This window comes from Acanthopagrus latus, chromosome 2, assembly GCF_904848185.1.
Source record: "Acanthopagrus latus isolate v.2019 chromosome 2, fAcaLat1.1, whole genome shotgun sequence".
Lineage (NCBI taxonomy): Eukaryota > Metazoa > Chordata > Actinopteri > Spariformes > Sparidae > Acanthopagrus > Acanthopagrus latus.
Genome location: NC_051040.1, coordinates 8,565,710 through 8,587,365, shown reverse-complemented (window position 1 = coordinate 8,587,365; position 21,656 = coordinate 8,565,710). Strand labels below are relative to the sequence as shown.

At 45.0% G+C, this 21,656-nt stretch overlaps 1 protein-coding gene and 1 long non-coding RNA gene across 5 annotated transcripts in view; one reads left to right on the top strand and one right to left on the bottom strand.

The window, feature by feature from the left end:
- Positions 1-21,046, bottom strand: part of traf4a (tnf receptor-associated factor 4a) — a 40,164-nt gene extending 19,118 nt beyond the window's left edge. Inside the window, exon 1 of one of the 2 annotated variants that reach the window (XM_037081967.1) lies at positions 20,357-21,046. In XM_037081967.1, the coding sequence (XP_036937862.1) occupies positions 20,357-20,499 (143 nt within the window). In that variant the 5' untranslated portion in view covers positions 20,500-21,046. The remainder of the gene's footprint in view (positions 1-20,356) is intronic. The other variant, XM_037081958.1, reaches the window with a different exon arrangement.
- LOC119010103 lies at positions 6,573-12,684 on the top strand. Of its 3 annotated transcripts, XR_005071903.1 has the most exons (4): positions 6,573-7,623; positions 10,507-10,581; positions 10,851-10,992; positions 11,085-12,684. It is a non-coding gene; the product is annotated as an uncharacterized LOC119010103 (long non-coding RNA). The 3 variants fall into 3 exon arrangements; XR_005071902.1 differs by having other exon boundaries at positions 10,507-10,992; XR_005071900.1 differs by lacking the exon at positions 6,573-7,623 and having other exon boundaries at positions 10,128-10,581.
- Positions 21,047-21,656: the final 610 nt, after the last annotated feature.

Sequence of the window (21,656 nt, the reverse complement as noted above, 5' to 3'; positions counted from 1 at the left end):
GAGCTACACTTTTGAAGCGTAGTTTGAAAATCTCTATTTTATGATTCTTCATCCAGACAAATACTATTTTTTGTTGTGTTGCCTCACCAAAGCAGGAAAAAAAAATGATGCAAGCGGAAGAAAGGCACTACTACGAGAGTGTATGTGTGTGCGAGTGTGTGTGTGTGTGGGTGGGTGGATGTCTGGCCTCTTTCCCGGGCTTCATCTCCAGCACCCCATGTAACACACTTGCTGGGACCAAATGTGGACCAAGATAGAAAAACCATTAAAAAAAAACAAAAAAAACGCTGCTTTTTATTATGAGCTACACTGACCCTACCTACAACAGAAGAACACAGGGTTGGATGCTTCTGGGATTTTGTTTTCCTCTCCTTTGTAATATTCAGAGGTAATTTTACGACCACACACACACACACACACACACACACAAGCTACGCTGTGTGGATCCGGACTGTCAGGACACCTGAGGCCAATCCTCGCCCGTGACATCATCGCTTATGTAATGATATTCATTTCTCCTTGCAGTTCACCTCACCGTGCTGACATTTGTGTGGACAAGCCATCTGTGCGCGAGTTCACACAGTTATAAAGCTTCCAAAGGTTAACAAATTCTCAGTTTGTTTTTTCCTTAAATGTCAGCTTTGCAGTAGCACCGGCTGCAAATAAAGAGCTGCGTACTGTACTGTATGTTATTTAAGGACTTCTGGTGAAGCGATGAAAGTTTGATAACAACCCCAAAATCTGTGGTCTTTTTTTTTTTTTCATAATGGCACGAGATAGTCGAAGACATCCTGGATAATATTTTGGCACGGGATGTATATCTTTTTTTAAAAAAAACAAACTTATGGCTTCTTGCTCGAAAGAAAATTGCACACGAACTGCTGCAGGGAAATCCAGAAATACAGGATGGCAGCTGTTGGCAAAATATACTGAAGAATACATGATGCAAAATACTGGAGAACATTAAGCTATAAGATGTAGAAATATTGTTTTGCCCATGCCAACCCACTCATTTTGGCAAAAAGACAAGTGGAACAACTGCAAACTGTAGCCAACAATGTGTATTTAGAGCAAGTATTTCCATTTTTGTGCAAATTACTGCCCCAAAATATAACACACAACAAACACATATGCTAAAACATTCAACAGAGGCACACTAGAGTGACACATGTTGCAGTAAACGGTGTAACAATCCTGTTAGCATCATGATTTGTCCATTTATGATAAGGTTACCCTTTCATGTAAGGGCTTAATGGGAAACAATTAGTACACTTTCATAGTTTCATGTTCTTTCCTGAAAGAAGATCTACATTTCCTTTAAGGAAATATTTGCTCGCGTGATTGTATAAATGCTGCTGAGGCGAAAATAAATCAGACGGTCGGATTGAATTTGTGAGCAATTAAGACGATGACTCATCAGCTTGCCAGAGGTGCAGCTTAGACACAGCGCCATGATAGCAAAGCGTAAAGGGAAGAGCCACCTGCCAGAGGACAAGCTGGATACAAAAACAGAGTAAGAGAGGAGAAGGAAGAGGGGGAGAGGGAGGAAGGAGGGAAGGAAGGAAGGATGGGTGGATGAATAGATGGAGGGAAGGGAGGGCCAGAGGGAGGAGGAGCAGCCATCTGCGGCCTGAGCGCGAGCCTGCGAGATGCCATAATCCATCCTTAAGTGTGTGAGGAGGGGAGACAGCGCTCGCAAGTATTTATAATCCCCCCTCGCACTGTCTCCTTCCATCAGCCTGATCGGACTTTGACACAGAGTCGTTATCGGGGCGGGGAGGGTTATAACATGAAATGCTAATCCAGCTCTGCTTGACTTTGTTTTCTGTTGACTTTTTGAATCAAGTTGATTACGGCTACGTCCTACAGTTCACCTGTGATGCGTGGATTAAGCGGAGTAGGCCGACATTGTGGAAACACTGACATGTACCTTTTCTCTCCAGGGAGCTGGACGAGAAGACTGAAACCAATCTCATGTCTGTCTGTTAGATTTGAAGCTAGCACCAGCAGCTTGTTAGCTTAACTCAGCGTCAAGACTAGAAGCAGCTACGTGGCTCGATCTGTTGGTTCTCATGCAGATTAAACAAACACGTGAATTAGTGACCCTCTCAGGGCGATGTTGTCGCCTTTAAATGGCTGCAGACAGGCTAGTTGTTCTCCCCTGATTCAAGTATTTGTGCTAAGCTAACCGGTTGCTGGCTGTAGCTTCATATATGGTGAACAGATTAACAAAGAGGTAAGGAAGTAAAACCTGCAGTTAATTAGCCTACTGTTAGCACAATTAGCTTAGCATTGTTATTACATTTGTCTGCTGGTGCCACCAGTTGTGCTAAGCTAAGACAGCCAGCGGCTATTTATGGTCTATCCATCGTCTCATCTGAAGGAAATTACTCACAGAATGTGAGATGCATAGGTGACGAGTTTGGCTAAACACCAGGTCTACAACATTTAGGCATACCACCGCTAGTTTCCAAACCAAGCTAACTGTTAATTAGCTTTGGATTAGAAAATTTATTCTATCGGCAAACCGTTTCTCTTTATATTTGTAATCTTTGTGCTAAATGGCCATTAGCTTTACATCAACCTACAAATGTGAGAGAGGTAACAATCTCAGTTGTTCTTTTCTCACCCTGCTGAAAGAATCGCGTGTACCGATATGGATTTCAATCTCAGTTATGCAGTTTCATACCTACACGGATTGTTTCTTCACCGCGCTTGGCGGGCGATCAAATAAATAAAACCACAAATGTAATAGAATGCTGTAGGATCTTTTGTTTTCCTGGTCGATTTCATCCCCCAGATTATACTCTGTATGCAGGAGGTACAGGAAAATCAATCCACTTTCATTAACTGCTGCTGATCTGGGCGCAGGGTGGGAGGGGGGTTGAGAGGGAGAGAGGTCTGTCCCATCGGTTGTAGTGGGAGCTGAGCTCATGCATGCATGAGTGCAGTCACCCTCACCCACGCTGCAAAAAACAGAGAGAGAAAAGAGAGAGAGAGAGAGAGAGAGAGAGAGAGAGAGAGAGAGAGAGAGAGAGAGAGAGAGACCACCACAACGGAGGAGTAACCACATGCAGGAGGGCCTGCACTGCGTACATGAAAGGAAAGATGGAGGGCTTGAAAGGAGATGCTTTATGTTTGATCTGGTTGAAGGGCGGTGTGTGGAGGGGCGGGCTGGGTGGAGAACTGCGCCCGGAGATCAATGAAAGTCCTGAAGCTTAAACATGTCGCACATGCATGAAGGACCCGCTGGTCTGTGAAGAAAGTGCTAAAAGCTGCTGTCAAGGTTGCAGCAGGTGTGAAATACCCCACTCTCCATTTTACTACCCACTGTCACACTTATGCGAAGATTCAAATGAAGCCGGACAACAAGAGGGCGATCAAGTGTGATTTAGCCCAAATGGAAGCATTTACATGCTATAAATTTCCCCCAGACACGTGCGAATTTTAGCTGTTTTAATCACAGATGGCTGGTCTAATTTTAGCCCAGCCTCGGAGGGCAGATTTCTGCTCAAAAGGGCGATCCGAAGCGACGGCGACTGGCTTCGAGGAGCTGCCACGCTGCCACGCTAATCCTGTGGAATGTCTGCACTGGACGGAGGGGCTCTTAGACTGCCAAGGCATCGCCTGGCCTATTAAAAGGAGAGCTGCCTGCCAACTGTATGCATATGGCATCGGGGAAAAGCGGCACTAGACACAGTCGCCTTCAAATGGCATTAATGAATCAGCCATTGGAGTCACAATCATCATGAAGCACAGCATGAAATCGCAGCGCTAATACAGATTAAGTGTGGAAGCAGCGATGCGCTCCGGGCTGTTGTACAAGCTGTCGATCAAAACGAGAGAAAATGGGTGTTGTGCATTTTTCAATCAGTGCGTGAATGCTGCCTTAATGCGTGTCATCCAGGAAACTTGCTCCAGTGCAGGTGTTTTGTTTCGAGTCATTTCTGTTTTCCTCAGCCGTTTTTTTTTACCACTTCCAAAAACACTGACGTTCTGAAAGCCGGACCAAAAAAGACAAAATCTAAAAAACATTAAATGAGCACAGACAAATCATTCAATCATCAGGTCAAGTCATGAATCGCTCGCTTAAAGTTGAACATGAGACTTCTATCTTTTGCCGAGTCAAGTTTCAAGTCATCAAATCGCTGAGTCGAGTCCACATCGCTGCCCTCATGTGTGCAGAAACTACAGGTTATAAACTTCTTTTCAAATATGGAAATGTAAAGCTGCTATCTTATCAATCATGCCCATGAGACGCAGATTATCATAGATCATCCCTTCAACTGAATAAAATCCGAGCATCTCTTTTCTTCCTGTGTAAGCACATTCAGAGTCCGATGCCTCGTACATGAACAAATACTTGGCTGGTAACGCTATTTTCTAAATCTTACCGTTTGTCAAAATGATTATTTTTACGTCAAGCTGGTCTTAACCTCTGTGGAAGAGCGAGGAGGAGTATGCCAGTGGCTTGTTAGCTGCTCCTAACGGCTCATTATTCCGGCGTAACGACCTCCTTCTGCTCTCCGTGGGGTTTGTTTTTATGAGTTTCCAAAACCACCAAGATCTGTTTCACCCCCAGCCCAGAAGCCAAGAGGGACAGTTTCTCTTTAAAGAGAGAATTTACTCGGCTCTTGGCCACCAATCGGCGAGGCATCAATCAGAGGCCACTTAGAGGTAAGGTTTCACGATTTAGCAGCACCTATAGACACATGAGCTCATGGCACCAGAAGAGGGAAAGGCTAGCTGCTGTTTGGCATACTCTCATCATGAATCACATTTTATAGCAGAGTGCTTCAGCTCTCCTTGTTTATGAGGGACTCCTCTCAATGCCAAAGCCAATAGCAGACAAAGGAGACAGTTGTTTTGAAACACGGGCAGATCTACTGTGTTCCCCCTGAGGACGAAGCCTCCAAGCGCCCCCCCCCCCCCCCATCACAGCCCCCCTTCAATTAAAACCGTTCTTTTATGAGTGACTGTCACTACTTAGGAAATATGTGGAGCAAAGAGTGTAAACGAGCTGAGACGGAAAACAACATCTGCAACTAGGCTAAAAGTTTTCACAGGGAGCCAGACCACTGAGAACGTCTCATATCGCGTCCAGGAGGAGACTGACCGATGGGCAGATTATCTCACCTCGGCCACCGTGACCAGCAGCAGCAGCAGCAGGTGGGCGACACAGATAATCTCTCCAACCAGTAGCTTCTCATGGGTGACAGATCTTTTAATTAACCCACACCTGTTCACTCCTGTGCACCGGGCAAAAAGGATATGAAACACAGAAATCTGCAACCACGCCTACAATTTGACTCTTTGAATCTGTTTTACAGGGAATTATTAAATCGTTCTGTTTCATAAAGAGTGTTTTCACCGTCAATTTGTCAACTTGTCAACTATTTTTTTCTTTTTTTTGGTGGGAAAATGCTGAAAAGTGTTGATCAGTTTCTCCCGAAGGCCAAGATGACGTCAGCAAATGTCTCGTGTTTAACCACAACCCAAAGATATTCAGTTTAGAGGAGTGAAGACACCAGATGATATTCACGTGTTCGAAGCTGAATCCAGAGAAATGCGATGAATTCATTATCAGAACAGTTGGCGTTTGATTTAATAGTTGACAATCATGAAACTGGATTGATAAATCTGTGTTTTTTTTTGTGAGTTTCCATCCATTTTTATGTGCTCCTTCAATTTATGGAGTGAAAACATGCATAAATTCACATTATTTGGCTGACATTTTGGACACTGAGTGACAATCTTTCCTATATCTGTATGTAACTCTGGAAAACGGGATCATCCACCAAGTCTTTGTCGTTAGTAGGTCACTGCCCACGCTGGTCCGCTGCTTTGAACACAAACGTTATCAATCTGGGGAACAGCTCTGCACTCATTAACCAGCTGCATTTTCTTTTCTGCCTGTCATAGATAAGTATTCCGCTCACATGGCATATACACACACACACACACACACACACACACACACACACACACACACACCTCTCGAGCTGACCTGTTATGTGTGTGCGAGATAGCAGGTGTGGGTAAACCATTATCAGCTTTGCTGTGTGAGGGAGTTATTTTAGTCCGATCCCACAAGAACACCTTCGGAGAGAAATGTGCAGTGCCCTCAGTGACACACCTCGTAATGAGCTGGAGGCTAATGAGCAGTCCACTTCTGCAGATTCATTACAGGAGATGTTTTTTTTTTTTTTTTTTAAATTGGGGCAACACAATGACTCAACCTCACTGATTGTTTGATGCCAAATGTTGTGAAAACTGATAAGAATGAGTTTCTGCCTGAGCTGAACTCTGGCAGACTGAGGTCACGTTGAGCTGAAGACGGAGCAGAATGGAGTTTGGTTTAATGATTCAGATTTTCCCCTGTCAAAGTCTGTGACTTGCTTCACTGTGATTCACCGTTATCAGAGCGGCGTGCGGGAGGCGCAGCCATGAGTTTGATGTTCTCATGAGTCACTTGTGTTCCTCTCAGGCAGAAAAGACCGCAAACTTTTGTCTCTCTCAGCCTCGTCTTAACTTAACTTTCTTCCTCGATGCTGCTTACCTTCATAAAGCAGTCAGAGTGACGCCTCACTTTCCGCGCAGATATCCAAAAAAAGAAAGCGGAGTTATATAATGTGGATCTCAGCTTCCGGCTTATTTGCATTTTCATTGAGCTGCAAGCGGAAAAGCTCCTTTTCCTGATTTGTCAGTGTATGAGGTGTGCACATCACTGGCAGTGACAATTTTAGGTCCTGTGCTTTTGTGTCCATGGTAACTGGGAGGGAAGGTGAGGGCTTTTTAGGTGTGTGTGTGTGTGTGTGTGTGTGTGTGTGTGTGTACGTGATGAGGGAGCAGTTGGCAGACAGTGAGCACACACACACACAGACACATGCGCTAACACAAAAAAGTAAACAATCACTGCCCGCCGCTCTGATCATCATCATCCCGTATAATCAGACATGCTCTGGCTCCTGTCTTTTCTCTTATCAGTCTGAATCTGGGAAGAACACATGTAGATAAAGTCCAAAACAACCACAGGAACCCGCCTCCGGCCTGAACGCGCCCTCCTCTGCGGGCTGACTGTGAGCCAGCTCAGAGCTGCGCCTCCTGCACTTGTCCACTTCTCCGCTTCGTGGATGCAATTTCTTTGTTCGGCGAGGCGAGGTGCTGACGTCAAAATCGCCTCCTTTGTTTCAAAACGCCTCGGCTGCATTGTTCCTCCAGCGCGAATTCTTCAACCTGCCCCTGTTGCCGGGAGCAACAATGAGATAAATGACAAGATTTCTCAATCAGCTCATAAAAGAGCAGCAGAGGAGTAAAGATGGGGATGCAAAGAGGAATTATAGCGACTGATAGAGATGTCACCACGAAGTAATCACTTCAGCAAAAAGGCTTTTTTTGTCAGATATATTTTATGTAAAGAACCAGCGATTGTCTGATAAACAGAGGTGTTCCTGAAGGGCTGCGACTGGCCAGATGTGAGAACAACTGACTCACTGCAGCTCCTCAAATGACATTATTTTCTAGTTTTCTTTGAGTTAGGGGTCGTCTCGAATACAACTTTTGAGCTCCAGAGCATCGACTATAATCAACAGTGAATATTCAAAGTTCTGGTCCGGAGAACAGGTGTGTGGGATTTGGACTGTTGGACTAAACAGTGGGAATTTGTGATGGCCACCAATTTAACAAAGGCCATCCTTAATCAATAATAAAACAGATGTGAGGCAACTTCTTAATCTTCCCCCACAATCAGCCAATCCTGAGCTGTTTCCGAGTCTACAAAACAAGCGCTCCCTCATCCTGAATGATCCCATCTGGAGGTGCACCTGACGGAGCGACTTCCTTCCTGCGCGGCTCCCTTTCATGGGATCAATAGTTGGCTTATGTAGAGAGAGGAAGACGGAGGCTGGGAGCATTAACTCTGTGTTGACATATCTGAACGAGCTGCGAGCGAGAGCCCGAGACACAACACAAGGGAGTTAGTGTACTTGGCGGAGTCATTGAGCTGTTTGGTTAAAGGAGCACCACAGCAAACAGGCCAGCTGATGAGAGGAAGAGTGTTGGCAGGAAGGAAGGACGGAAAAAAAGGGCGGAAGGGCTGAGGGGCAACCGGGCCCTGACCTTAACATCGATGTGGCCCCTTGTGGATAAATGACTATAATTCAGAGTGTGTTCGCTTCAAGTGAAGGGCTTAACTGCTCCGGCGACACCTGTTCTGCTCCACAGAGGGGCCTTTCACTGAGGACAGGTGTCTCGGCAGCGAGCCGCCCACTTCCCCTGCGCTGCGCTGCGCTCCCAGCTGCTCTCCTTTCAGACCTCAGACACAGATTCCTCACATACCGGCCTGACAGCTCGGCAACCACTGCAGCGGTCACTCAGCTGCTCGCGACTATGAAGACAACTCCCCCAACAAGGCCTCTGCCAGAGCATCATGGGACACATCAAGTCCACTGATACCGCAGGATCTGCTCCATGGCAAGTTCCCTAGAGGCAGTGATAGCTTCCCGTACGGGCAATAACATGAAATCACTTCTGTCACAATCATCACGTTGACTCAGATTCAAGAGAAATGATGAAAATGACTATATGAGGAAGTGTATCCTGTGATCTTAAGATCACAGCTGCAACAACTACAACTGTTTTCTATAGACCGAAGTGATAGATTAAGTTGGAAAACGATAATCGGCTGTGTAAAAAAGTCCCACATTTATCCTGCCGGTCCAAAGACTGGAACCAACGACCCCTCCGGTCACAAGCTCACTCATCTAATCTTTAGATTACAATTTGTGATAACCACTGTCACAAAAATTGTAAATAAAAATAACGTTAAGCGCATGTTGAGCGCATACCTTCACCAAGCCCTCTTTCATCAAATCAAGCCTAATCCAGCATCAAATAAAACAGAATTAAATCCACTACATTTGGATTTTATTAATCAAATCAAACTGTACTCATATTTACCAGACATCTAAATACGCCGGATTCTTTTCATCAAGATCCATATTTTCGTTTTTCAGTTAATTAGTTAATCTGCCCATTATAAGACGTCAGAAATTAGTAAAAAGAAAAAAATGCATGCGACAATTTCCCCAAAATATACAACTGACTATCAGATAAGACAAATCAAAGCAGCTAATTGATTATCAAGGCAGCTGCCACTTAATTTCAGACTAATCATGTAACGGACCCTAACGTGGGCCTGATGGTGTCCCGGAGCTCATTTAACACCCTGTTTTGTAAATTCACTCATGCATGAATGTTTGACACAAATCAGAAAAACAAAAAATCACCCTGCTGGAATGATTTCTGTGGGAGCGTGAACACGTGTGAGTGTTGTGTGTGTGTGTGTGTGTGTGTGTGTGTGTGTGTGTGTGCACACTGTCGAGACTGTCGGCTCTCGGGCTGGTTCACTGACCTGCGAGCAAGACAAACAGATTGGAGTGGGGGGAGGTCGGTAAGTACAATAGGAAGCGGAGCGCCGATGAAGCCAGACTGAAAAAACCTTGAAGTATCTGCTGTTTACCTCCTTCATTAGAAGCATTAGTGTGGAGGGGCCGGCTGCAGCGGTGGGAACAGGCACCAGAGCATGTATGTGTCATGATAAGTACACCTTCTATCTGAGCTGTTTCACATAGCATGCATACCCGGGCACGTGTACGCACTAGCCATGCGCTCCAGATCTGGGCCAACTGGCTGCGGTCCAGCAGCAGCAGCAGGGCTGGGTTTGGTGGCTCGGTCCCAGCATGCTCGCTGTGTGAGGGGCAAGGTGCTTCGCTGCATAGCTGGAATGTTTTCCGTCTTTGTTTGGACCAAAAAGGCTGAGAGATTCGTGTTAAAGGAGCTCGTATAGAGCAGGGCAAGTTCAGGCATGCCTATAACTGGGTCGCACAGGGAGGCTGCATACGTACTGCTGCTCATTAGATTCAGAGATATTCATATAATAATAATACACCCACACCACATCCTACACATAAACCCTGAACGTCTTTGAAGAAAAAAATCCAGTTTAGGACAACTTTCGCCGTCAGAACCTCTCTTGGCAACTGGAAACTGCTGTGATCTGGGAGCACAGTGGTGTCACTAAAGAGAAGTTTGAGCATAAATCAGTTTATTTATCATCCAAACTGTCCTTTGTACAACATATCAACAGACTGATTTTATGGCTCAGACTCATGTTTCATAGTTGAAAAGTTAAAAGGACTAAAAGAAAAACACAAAAATGTTGTCACTGCTACTATAAATCACTACTGGCGTCTCAGCAAGTATGTTACGTATGTCACATCGTGTCATTTCTGTCGCCATGAGTCTCAAAATCAAACTTTTTTTTGGGGAAATTATAGTGACAGGTGGCCAGAGAAACACTGAGAACAATTAGTGTCCTCCGTGTTGGAAACATTTCACATTTCGATGCACTCAGCAGTTTTGTGGGTACAAACTTTACAGCTGTACTGACAGGCGTCGGTGAGTCATTTTCACTGACATGATATTTCTTCTCTTCTTCTGTTACAGTTGGACTGAATATGACACAATCTGTCACCGTCTGTACGTCGACCAGCTGATCTGCCGGCTGACTGAGCTTTTCAGGTCTGGCTTTCAGTCCAAATCAACCAGGTTTAGAGGAGTGTCAGGACCGCTTAAACTGACTCATTAGACCACGGACGGCCACAAATGCGTGTTGTTGGCTAAGTTATTAAAAACCCGTCTGATCTCTGGTGTTGTTCTTCAACAGAAACTAAAAGCCAAGTTGTAATAAACCATGAATCTCTCTCAAGTGAACCGACTGTAATATTACATGTGTAAATCAACGGATACACTCAAACAAATCCAGATGTTTTTTCTCTTCATTTTGACAGAAAAAAACCACAAAAGCGCCCAGAGGTACAATGTTTCCTTCACAGCCAAACCACCTGTGACGATGACTCCGGCTCCTCACGTAACGTGGAGTCAAACACCACTTTGCAGTCATTTGAAGTTGTTCTCTGCAGGTGAATTCAGGTGAGTAGGAAGCTGAGTCACGGTTTAAAACGCTGTCTAGAAACCACAAATTGCCTCCATCCAAACTCCTCTCCTCGTTCTCGACCACACAGCAGTCTGAAGACGCCGCCGACTACAGTTCGTTGTAAAAACGGCCACGCCGGAAGCGTTTAGGGCGTGTTCTCGTCTGACCTCAAGCCTGTTTCGCTTGTGAATCAAATAAAATCACTTTCCAAAGCCGAGCTGGCTGCCACCAATAAACTTCCCTCGCAGCGGAGAGACGACCTGGTGGTGACGCGCGTCGAGCTGCTCCGTCACAACGAGAGGCCCAAACATCTCAACGAGGAAATCCACCTCAGAGTTTTAAAGTCTTCTGAGAGTTTCATCCCGACGCGAGTACCCGCTCTCGTTTCTTTCACATCCACACAACACACAGCTGTCACAACACCGAGCCGACATAATAACCCATGTCTTCTCTGCAGCTGTGTGAAAATGGTCGGGCCACTTTCTCTTGGCGATGTCATCATCACAGCTGCATCTCTAAAGCCCCTCAGCTTCCTCCCAGGAGATCCAGGACGATTACCTTATCCTGAAGCAGGCCGGGCTAACATCTCTCCGCCTCTGTGGGAAACGCTCGCAAGAACAGGGCAAATTCACAAAACGACAACAGCGAAAGAATTCAGTTGAGCAAATTTCTTTTTGTCCATCAAAGCCGCGACAAGTTATCTGATTAAAAAAAGGGGGGGGGGGCAGAACGCTGAACTTTGTTTGCTCCCTTTGCTCCAGACCGTGGTGAGAAAGTGGACTCTGCGTTTACAGTCGTCACGGTGTTGGGTAGGAAAAAGTGAATTTATCTGACTGTCTGTAATAATCTCTCCTCTGCAAGCGAGAGTTTGTGGGTCAAATCTGCAGCTCCACTTCATTTTTTTCATGCCTGCTTTCCTAAACACGGGTAATTACTGGCTATTGAATGTCAACATCCATTTCCTTACACCCATAAAACACAGTGATTTAGGGTCGTTTCCTGTTGTTTGTTTGGATTACATTCCCAGGCTTTCATTTTCAGCTTAGCGCAGCCCCTTTAATGTGCATCCAAGTTCAAGTGTCGCTGTTCGTACTGGAGCCTGAGGAGAAATTTATCAGCGTTTTAGAAAGCCGATTAATCGTTTCAGACGTTTTGTTAAAGCAGAAGTATCATTTAGTGGTTCAAGTCAGTCAAATCTGTGCTGTTTTCTCTGTTTGTTTGATCAGAATGTGAATACCTAATATGGATTTGGATGCTTAAGGAACTTTTGTCATTTTTAAATATTTTCTGACATTTTAGAGACAAATTCATTCAAAAACTACCATAACTGGCAGTAAAGAAAATGAAGAAAAGCTGCAGCTGCGGTTCCTGAAGCCTGAACCGAACCAAACCCCATTAGAAAAACTCCACATTTTCAATAAAACGCTTGAGACAGACTATTTTTAGACTCTTTTTCTTACTCTAGAGAGTCATAATTTGGAGCAGCAGGAAGTGAGCATCCACACTGAACCTTAAAGATCACCGATTTCTCATAATTATATTATGTGATTATAAAATAAATATCTTTGGGATTCCAGACTGTTTTTGGAACAAACAAGCTGATTGAATACGTCATCTTTGTCATATTAAACCATTTTCTGACATTTTAGACAAAATGATTAATCAATTCATTGGGAAAATCCGATTATTGGCAGATTCATTGGAACTTAACAATTTTTCAATAAAATGCTTCAGACTCTTTTTAGACTCTTTTTCTTTTTCTCTCTGTTGAAGCAGCAGGAAGTCAACATCCACGTTAAACTTTAAACATCAGTGACTTCTCACACAATCATTAGTATCAAAGTCCAGGACTGTGATGACGTGTGAAGCTCAGGAACATTTAGTCACCGCTGCCAGAGCGACAGAATCGAGTGGGCGGCAAGACCTGTCTCTAAACTTTACAGGTGCTGCACACGATGAGAGCGGAGGTACACTCAGGCAGAGCACAGAGCACTGACTGTTCTCTTCCTGCTGTACCTCGCAGCGTTTGTTTCCTCTGTGCGCGTCCCTCTTCTCCAAGCGAGTGCCTCCCTCTATGCATTGATGTGTTAAAATTTACTGGGCTCTTTCCAGCTCCGTCACCCCAAATACATCAGCTGACAGAAGCCTCAGTGCGCAGCGCTGAGAGGCCTTCACAGACCCCGAAGTGCGAGAGCGGAGGCCTGAGGGCTTTCAACTCGCCTCGACACAACATCTCTCTGTGTGCAGTTCACTGACCGCCGTTGTCACCAGAGAAGGATGGGACAGCAGAGTCCCCCCGAACTCTCCGGATCTGGACCCAGGATGCCTGCGCAGCCCTTTTCGGACACCTGCGGGGGACTGTGAATGTCTCTGTGATGGGACTGAGGGACGGGGATGGTAATGAACACACAGTCATTCATCAGCCATCCATGGCGTTGCTCCCATTCAGATACAGATACCCACTGAGACACAAAGCCCCAGCTGCCTCAAGTGGCAGACTTACACACAACATTGGGCACCAATGCAACACAGCTCCATTTAGGCCTTTAAGAGACGCCCTGTCACCGCAGCCAAAGTGCCTCTCTATACGTCCCGCTGCACGCTCGCAGGCACAATGGACACAAGTGGATTCATCATGTGTTTAAAGAGGAGAAATGGCCCAGATTGCCACATGTTGACGAGCCAAAAGCCTTTCACATCTGAGTTTAAATCACCGTCTACAGCTTCACAGTCGATTATCACACCGTTACGCAGAACAAGGTTTTTCAGAAAGTTGAGATTCCTCTGGCAGGTGTTTATCCTCCAGCAAGACACTCGTCTTTTCAGCTCAGTTGAGGAACACTTTGACATTTTGGGGGGAAAAAAAACCAAAACAAAACGTTCAACCACATTCCTGCCAAGACTTAAATGAGAAGATTGACACCCTCCTCATGTTTCTCACAGCTATTAGACAGTTAGCTTAGCATATAGACAGGAAACAAGGGGGAAACAGCTCGCTTGGCTCGAAATGAACGGAACAAAATCTGCCAACTAGGACTTCTTTAGCGCACTGTAAGCTGTAGCATTAGCATTCCTCTTTAGTTATCAAGGTCCAAACAAACACAACGTAAAAAAGATCAAGCTCTAATTAACGTAGATGATGATCTCACAGTGTTAAAGAAGGTAAGGAAAGATTTGGTTAAGTTAAAGTTCTATTCTGGGCCGAGACCGATCCTCCATCCAAGCTTCACTGACGGCCGTCCAGAAGTTTTCCTGCTGACGAACCAACCAGCAACCAAAATAATAGAAAAATAATCACTAGCTGCAGCCCGAGTTGATCAGTTTACGAACCATTTATAAAGCCGTTAGCTGCACCCTCATAAGAGTCGACTTGTCAGCGAGAGGTGTTGATTTACCTCTGCCCACATATTCAAATAAGACAGACAGCTCCTGGTGGAAGCGGCATTAAAAGAATGAAGAGGCGTTCTACTGTGGCGCCCATAATGCCGCTGATTGTGCATCGGGGCATTCAGACTACGAGCGCGTGGGCAAGCACGGCAGATAAAGTGAGTATCACCTACATCAATGAGGAGAGAAAAGACCGCACTACACACGGGAAGATGTGTCAAAGTTGCAATGAATCACGGCCTGTTCCAAGAAAACACTCCCCTGGCGTTTGGACAGTGAATAATCGAGCCGTGAAAAACTCTCATATTAGCCCACTTCGGAGTTCCTCGTGACTCTGGGTAAGTCAGCAGTTGCAGCAGCGCTACACGACTATGCGGAGGCCTGTAGGAAGACGCTCCCGAGCCGAACAAACCAATTACACCCCTGTCAGGGCCGTGGCACAGCACTGCATCATCCCCACAGAGACGCCGCTGTCACACTGCCTGGCATTACTGCAGCTCAGAGGACCCAGGACTGATGAGCCATGAGTTCTGGCATGTGTGGCACGGCCACAAGCCCCGCCATTAAGTGTTGATTCTCCTTTATTAAGGAGGCACTGTTGCTAAAACAAAGGGCCAACCCCGGTCAGCACTCTGAGCTGTTGAAGCATGTGACTCATATTTGATTGCAGTGAGTGTTAAAGCTGCAGGGCCGGGCCGACTCTTCCTCGGAGCTGGGGCAGCCTCCAGGACTGCTGCTGCTGCTGCTGCTGCTGCTGCTGCTGCTGCCGCCGCCGAGCATTCACACATACCTCCCCGGGCGGAAACACAGCCCATTAGCATCACATGCTAACATGCCAGAGGAGCAACAAAGCAGCGTTTCCCAGCGTGGGGGGACACGGTGAAGTGAGAACAACTCATGTGTTTCCTCGAGTGCCTCCATGGGAAGGTCCACTTTATTGTGACATCGTTTGAAGTGAAAAGATTGAAAACAACAACTCGGTGTGACGGAGAACTGGGCAACAATAACAAACAGCACTCACTTTTAATAAATGGCTCATGACAAACATGATGAAGCTGTGAGCTGTGTGGTTTATTATAGCTTTATCAACAACTATAGTAGTCGATAGTGATAGTTTTAATGATATAAAATGTGTTTTAATAGGAGAAATATATCATTTTTGACACAAACACGAATATATCTCACTTGCAAAGTATTTATAATACATGATTTTGTTATTACAACCTTTACATTGAGTTTATATTATTTATAACTGTAGATTTAATGATTAAAGCTCTTTATTAATGATTTACTGGTGTCTAAACATCAAATAAATGAGAATACAGTAAAACACAGATATAATAATATGAAAAACGTATATTATAATAATCTTTATAATGACTTATTAACATCTATTACTGTAGATTTGATGTCTAAACACCTAAAAAATGACGCCTTAACATCTTAAACCACAGACCTGATGAATAAAACTATTTATTAATAACTTATTAACATTAATATCTGTAGATTTGATCGTGAAAACTCAGCGTGCAGCATTGATTATTATCATAACCCCATTTATTAGCGTGTACGTCTAACACGTGCAGGACGAGGACTGAAGAGCACTGATTCATTGTGTATGCCAATAAACCCTCCTGGCCAGTTTATTAGTTTTTATATACTGCACATGAATGCTGAGTAGTGAGTGTTAAAGTGAAGTGTTGCCAGGGAGCTGATCAACAGTGAAGCAATGCCATGCAGCTGCATTCTTGGGTGGCTTGTTGCAACAGAGCAGCGACTCTGGAGACGACTCGCGGCTGTCAGTGTGGAAGTGGGCAGAGTCGGCTGGCAGGCCCGGACTGGATGTTTCACAGCCTCTGATAATTACAGGCAAAGGAGCAACCTGGTTGCACAATGGGCGAAGCATTAGCTAACTGCTGTCTGTCAGCCTCAATAACCTCCAACTTTCCTCACAAAAGATGCGTGCGCCCGGCGAGCTGAAAGTGGCCTCAACTGGCACACTTTGTTAATTAAAGAGGTGGACGGGTGCTCGGCTCTGGTCTTTGTTTGGAGTCAGCGAGAGGAAGAGGTGCTGAAATCTGCCTGCTGTTTACATAAATGTTGATTTAAGTTTGACATCAAGATGCAGAAAACATTTTTGACGATGTGATAAATCTGAATGACTTGAAACAACTTGTTCAGTCGTCTAAACGCCACAATCTGATGTCAGATCTGATGTCAGATCTGATGTCAGATAATGAGGAGCTGCTTTATAATGAGGCACCTTTTCAATGAAAGTCTAATAATGGTTCATAAATATGTTACTAAGCTACTATTACCTTTATCTTCTTATTTTCTCAGAACTTTTGGGTTGCCAAGTTGTGAAAACTTGCTGTTTTTTTCTTTCTATCTGGTAATAATACGGTTTTAAATGCTAAAGTTTGGTAGGGTCAGTGAGTTCAATCTACAGTTCTTCATGTAAATAAATAGTTTTAACCATTAAATCTACAGTAAGAGGCCGTCGATGACGATAATCATGTGGTCACTCTGAACAGTAGCGCCGAGCACGTGTTGAGCTCTGCAGCTGTGTTGGAAACTGATACTGATGACCTCTTCCAGCTGTATGTTACAGAGGAGAAACAAAAACCCAGAAGGAAAATGTTTTTCATGAGCAGTTCTCTGTTAAGTTTTACTCAAACCTCTGTATGAAACACCATCTGGCAGCACCTCTCAGGTAACATGACATGCTTACGTGTGTAATTAGCAGTTTAATACATTATATAAGCATTTAATGAGATGTTTAAATAACCAAGACTGAGTTATTATGTTGGACCGTCTGAATAGTGTTTCCTGCAGCTATTAAAGGCACTCCAGCATTTCTTAGGAGAAAAATGTCCCCGACATGAAGCTGACTGACGTCCCTGTAAACACAGAAGGATTCCGATTGGCAGTCTGTGTTTATATCAATCATCAAATCACTGTGAAAGTGTGAAAGTATGATTCTTTGGGTGCTGAAAAGCTGTCAATAATGGGACTCTGGTCCAGATTGTTCCAGAAACAAACGGTCAAATGATCTCACCAGTCAAAGGAAGTTTTCAACTCTTAACTCGAGACCTGTTGTCACTGATCACTATTACTCATTGATAAAGTCATTGAATACAAGTTACATTTGTGCACTCGTGGTATAAAAAAGCTGCACAGCTGTGAGAGCATGCAGGTCAGACAGAGAGGATTCACATCCCGACTTCACAGAAAACAGTTACTCAACAAAAACTTTAACAAGTTGGGAAACTTTTTGTTAAATTCTCTCAGTCTGTGGGAGTAAAAATAAAATATATATATAAAAAAAGTGTAAACTGGAGGACGGAGGCGGAGGCGGGCAGGATGAGGCAGACAAAGCGTCGGGCCAAACTCATTGATCAGCAGCGAGCGCTGTTCCTCCCTCGCTCTCTTTGTTCATCCGAGTTTCTGCTTTTCAGCCAGATGAAAATGTGCCGCTGCTCAGCGAGCCAGAGGAGGCTTCCTGATGACTCAAGGTGCAAACCAGGAACTCACGACAGAGCTGTTAATGCATTCAGAGCGTGGATTCACATCTCTGCTGTCTAACCAGTCGACTGTTTTTCTGACACGAGGAGGCTGCGAGACGCGTGAGAAGCTGATACCCGATACTTTAAGATCATACTAGATTATTCCTCTTTCCTGATGGCAGACGTTTTATTTGCCTGTGAGTTTCCGTCAGGGGCGTAAAGTTAAACTGAAGACAATCTTAGACGTTTTCAGAGCTGGTTAGAGTAAATAACACCCGTTTTATAACTGCACGTGTCAGACAGACTTGATTTCTCCCAATGAACGCAACACATCACAGTGGCTTTACAGGCTGTAAAGCTGACATGAACTAATAAAACGCTATATTTAACTGTATCTGAGTGCTGTAAGTTCTCCACAGAGAGGGACTCAAACACAAAAATGAGCAAAAAAACAAGTTTCTGTTTTGTCTTTCTCTGATTTGAATCACGCCACACGTCAACATCGCTGCTTCGCCCGCGACACAAAGGACTGCTCGCCCGTATCGGCGAGATGTGACTCAGAAATCTGACAAACAACAGCGTTTGTTTCTCCGTGTGTGAAGAAAGAAAGTCCCACTTCCATCCACGACAAACCAATGACTGATTTAATGTGGATTTTATGATTTTGTCAGGCAACTGTCCATCACAGTTTCATCTTCAAGTGTCCAAAACTCGAAGACATTCACTCTGTGGTGATGTGACACAGGGAGGGAGCAGAGATCCTGATATCTGAGTGGCTGAAAACTGCAATCTGGAGCTTTTTTTGCTCGAAAAGTTACTTAAAAGATCTTGAAAGAAGTTGCAGATCATTTTTCCGTCTTTCAGCTCATTGACTAATCGACTGCTTGCTGCATAAAACTGGGGTCCAGGAATCAACAGGGGTCCTTGAGAAGGGTTGTAAGGGGAGAAGGAGGAGAATTGTTTTTCTTTTTACACATTTTTGGGGAAATTGGAACAAGAAGTAAAGAAACAGAGCGGGTTGTTAAGACTGACTGTAATTTACAGTGATCCTACTTTGATTATTGATCAACTGTTAATGATTCTTTAAAAAGGAGATTTCGTAACTTCTGGAAGTCGTCCTCATCAGAGAATAAAAACATCCAGGTCGAACGTGAACACAGGTTATTATGACCCATACTGACTTTAGGTGTGGGTGTGAAACTTGCTGTTCTCTCCTCATCCCACCGTAACTCATAATCAGAGCCTGTTCATCTCTCATCTTAAGGCTTTAAAGTGCATCTCAAGCCTGTGTTGGCTCCTGTGAACTGCTATTCCGTGTTTCAAGAGCTCTGTCGTAAAAACGGTCTCTCTTATTTAAACGCCGGGAAATTAATCTGCAACTACTGCTGACATCCTCCGCTTGCAGCTCCTCCAGTGTGACAGTGTGCTGCTTTGGACTGTAAGTCAAACAAAACAGGACATTTGAAGGCATCAGTTTGGGGCTCTGATTGACATTTTTGTCGCTTTCTGACATTTTACATACAAAAGAAATAAAAGCTTTTGGTTTGTTTTGGCTTTTTTTTGCACAGGACTCATTTTCCAAGGAAACCAAATCTCACAATCTGTTTCCCTCCTGAGCTTTACTGAGGAACAACACACTTCCCATCGGTGCAAGGACAAGATCTTCAACTTTAAGATAAACAAGACGCAACACATGAGTCATCTTTGCTCAAACTTCAACAAAAGCACGAAAGGGAGTGAGAGGAGCGCTCGACTTCTGCTGGGTCACACTCTGCCTCCTGCTGCTGCTGCTAAAACTGAGATTCGGGGCATCACATGAGTTTCCTTTGAGAGTGTGATGATTATTGACCGGTGGGAGTCTACCTACAGATAAAACAAAGACAGCCTGTCTCCACACACACACACACACACACACACCCTCCTCATCCTGACCCAGGCAGACTCAGCCACCCCTGGGGGCCACAAACACAGACAGGATGGGGAGACAAGGGGCCCTCTGGAGGACACACCAACACCACAACATGAATGACATCACACACACACACACACACACAAACCCAAATGAGCCAGAAGGAAGACAAATCACAGACTGAGAGCAAAAAAAAAAAAAAAAAAAGAGCATCTGCTCGGTCAGAACAATGACAGCATCCTCCACCTGTGCTGAGAGACACCTGCGTGACTGATCACAACACGGCTGCTCGGTCATGTGTTAGTGGCCCATCAGAACCGTCCGGTCCGGTCCAGACGCTGTGCGGCACCGGGCCCGGTGCTGTGTCACGTCTATAAAAACACGAACACGGGCTGAAGGAGAGGTGAGGAGGACACACCTACACATCCTTTATTTACTGTTGCTCGACCGAAACTAGACGCGGCTGCACGTTCCGGTATCGCCTGCACACACACACACACACGCACGCACAGAGGTGGATCTCTCTCTCTTTCTCTCTCTCACACACACACACCGTACCTTAGGAATTCTTGCAGACAGGTGTCACAGAACCGATGTCCACAGGTAGACACTTGGACCGGCTCCCGCATCGCCTTGCTGCAGAGCGGACACTGGAAGCGTCTCTTTGGCTTTTCCAGAAACTTGTAATCAAACCCGGGCATCGCTGCTGCAGGATAATGTGTTTCTCTATTCTCGGGGCCTTCAGCTGCAGGTGAAAAAGGTAGAAATGTCCCTCTCTCTGTCTCTCTCTGTCTGTCTGATCCTCCTGTTAACCTCCTCCACCCGCCTGCAAAACAAGGGGGGAAAAAAAACAAAAAACAAAAAAAAAACGCGGGGGGCTTGTTTCGAGCCGCGCTGGCGTCTCACGCAGAGGAGACGTTCATATCACGTCCTTCTCCCCTTTTTTCCTTCCTTCTCCTCTGCTGCCGATCAGCGAGTCCAGCCCCAGATTCTGCTCCTGCAGCCCGGCAACAAAGGAGCGACTCGGTCCGGGGGAGAGGCTGCAGAGATGAGCGCAGATCCGATCGCGTTTCTCTCTCTCTCTCTCCGTGTGTGTGTGTGCGTGTGTGTGTGTGTGCAGGTTTCCAGACGCGCAGGGTTAATGTGGCCGTGTGTGGCCCTCTCTCTCTCTCTCTCTCTCCTCTCCTCTCCTTCCTCTCTGGATGCAGCACTGACACACTGAGCACAATGAATAACCCCTCCGTCTGTTTAGGTGCACCGAGTCCCGCCTCCTCCTCCTCCTCCTCCTCCTCCTGCTCCACCACCGCGCAGGAGGAGCCAAGAAGCTGAAAAACACTCCTGTGATCATCACACCATTATTATTATTATTATCTTTTAATTTTATCTCCCTTCATCTCTCTCTTTTGGGGAGCTTTTTATTGTTGCAGCTTCCCCAAAGCTCCTCATTTCATATGAACTGTGCCAGATTATTAGCTTGTGCATCTTGATTTTTTTTTTCCACTCACAAGCTTATTATAAATTATAAAAAATACTGAATGGTTATTATGACAGTGGGGAGGTGAGGAGGGTTCTGTTGTGAAGGTTTAAGTCAGTAAACGTAGAAATGGACCCACATGAAGCCCACAGCAGAGTCAGAGGTGACAGCTGCCCTCTGCTGGTGGAGCACACACACATACAAATAAAGACTATCTAGTATTTTCCACCTGTTTCAGGATTTTATTTTATTTTTAGTCTTTATAAGAGATAAAAAAATTAAAACCCAGAATGCAAAAATTGCATTTGTGCGCTAATAGACAAAAAGTCTCCAAGCTATAATAAATGGTCCTGTTGTGGCAGCATAAATAAGAGCAACACATTT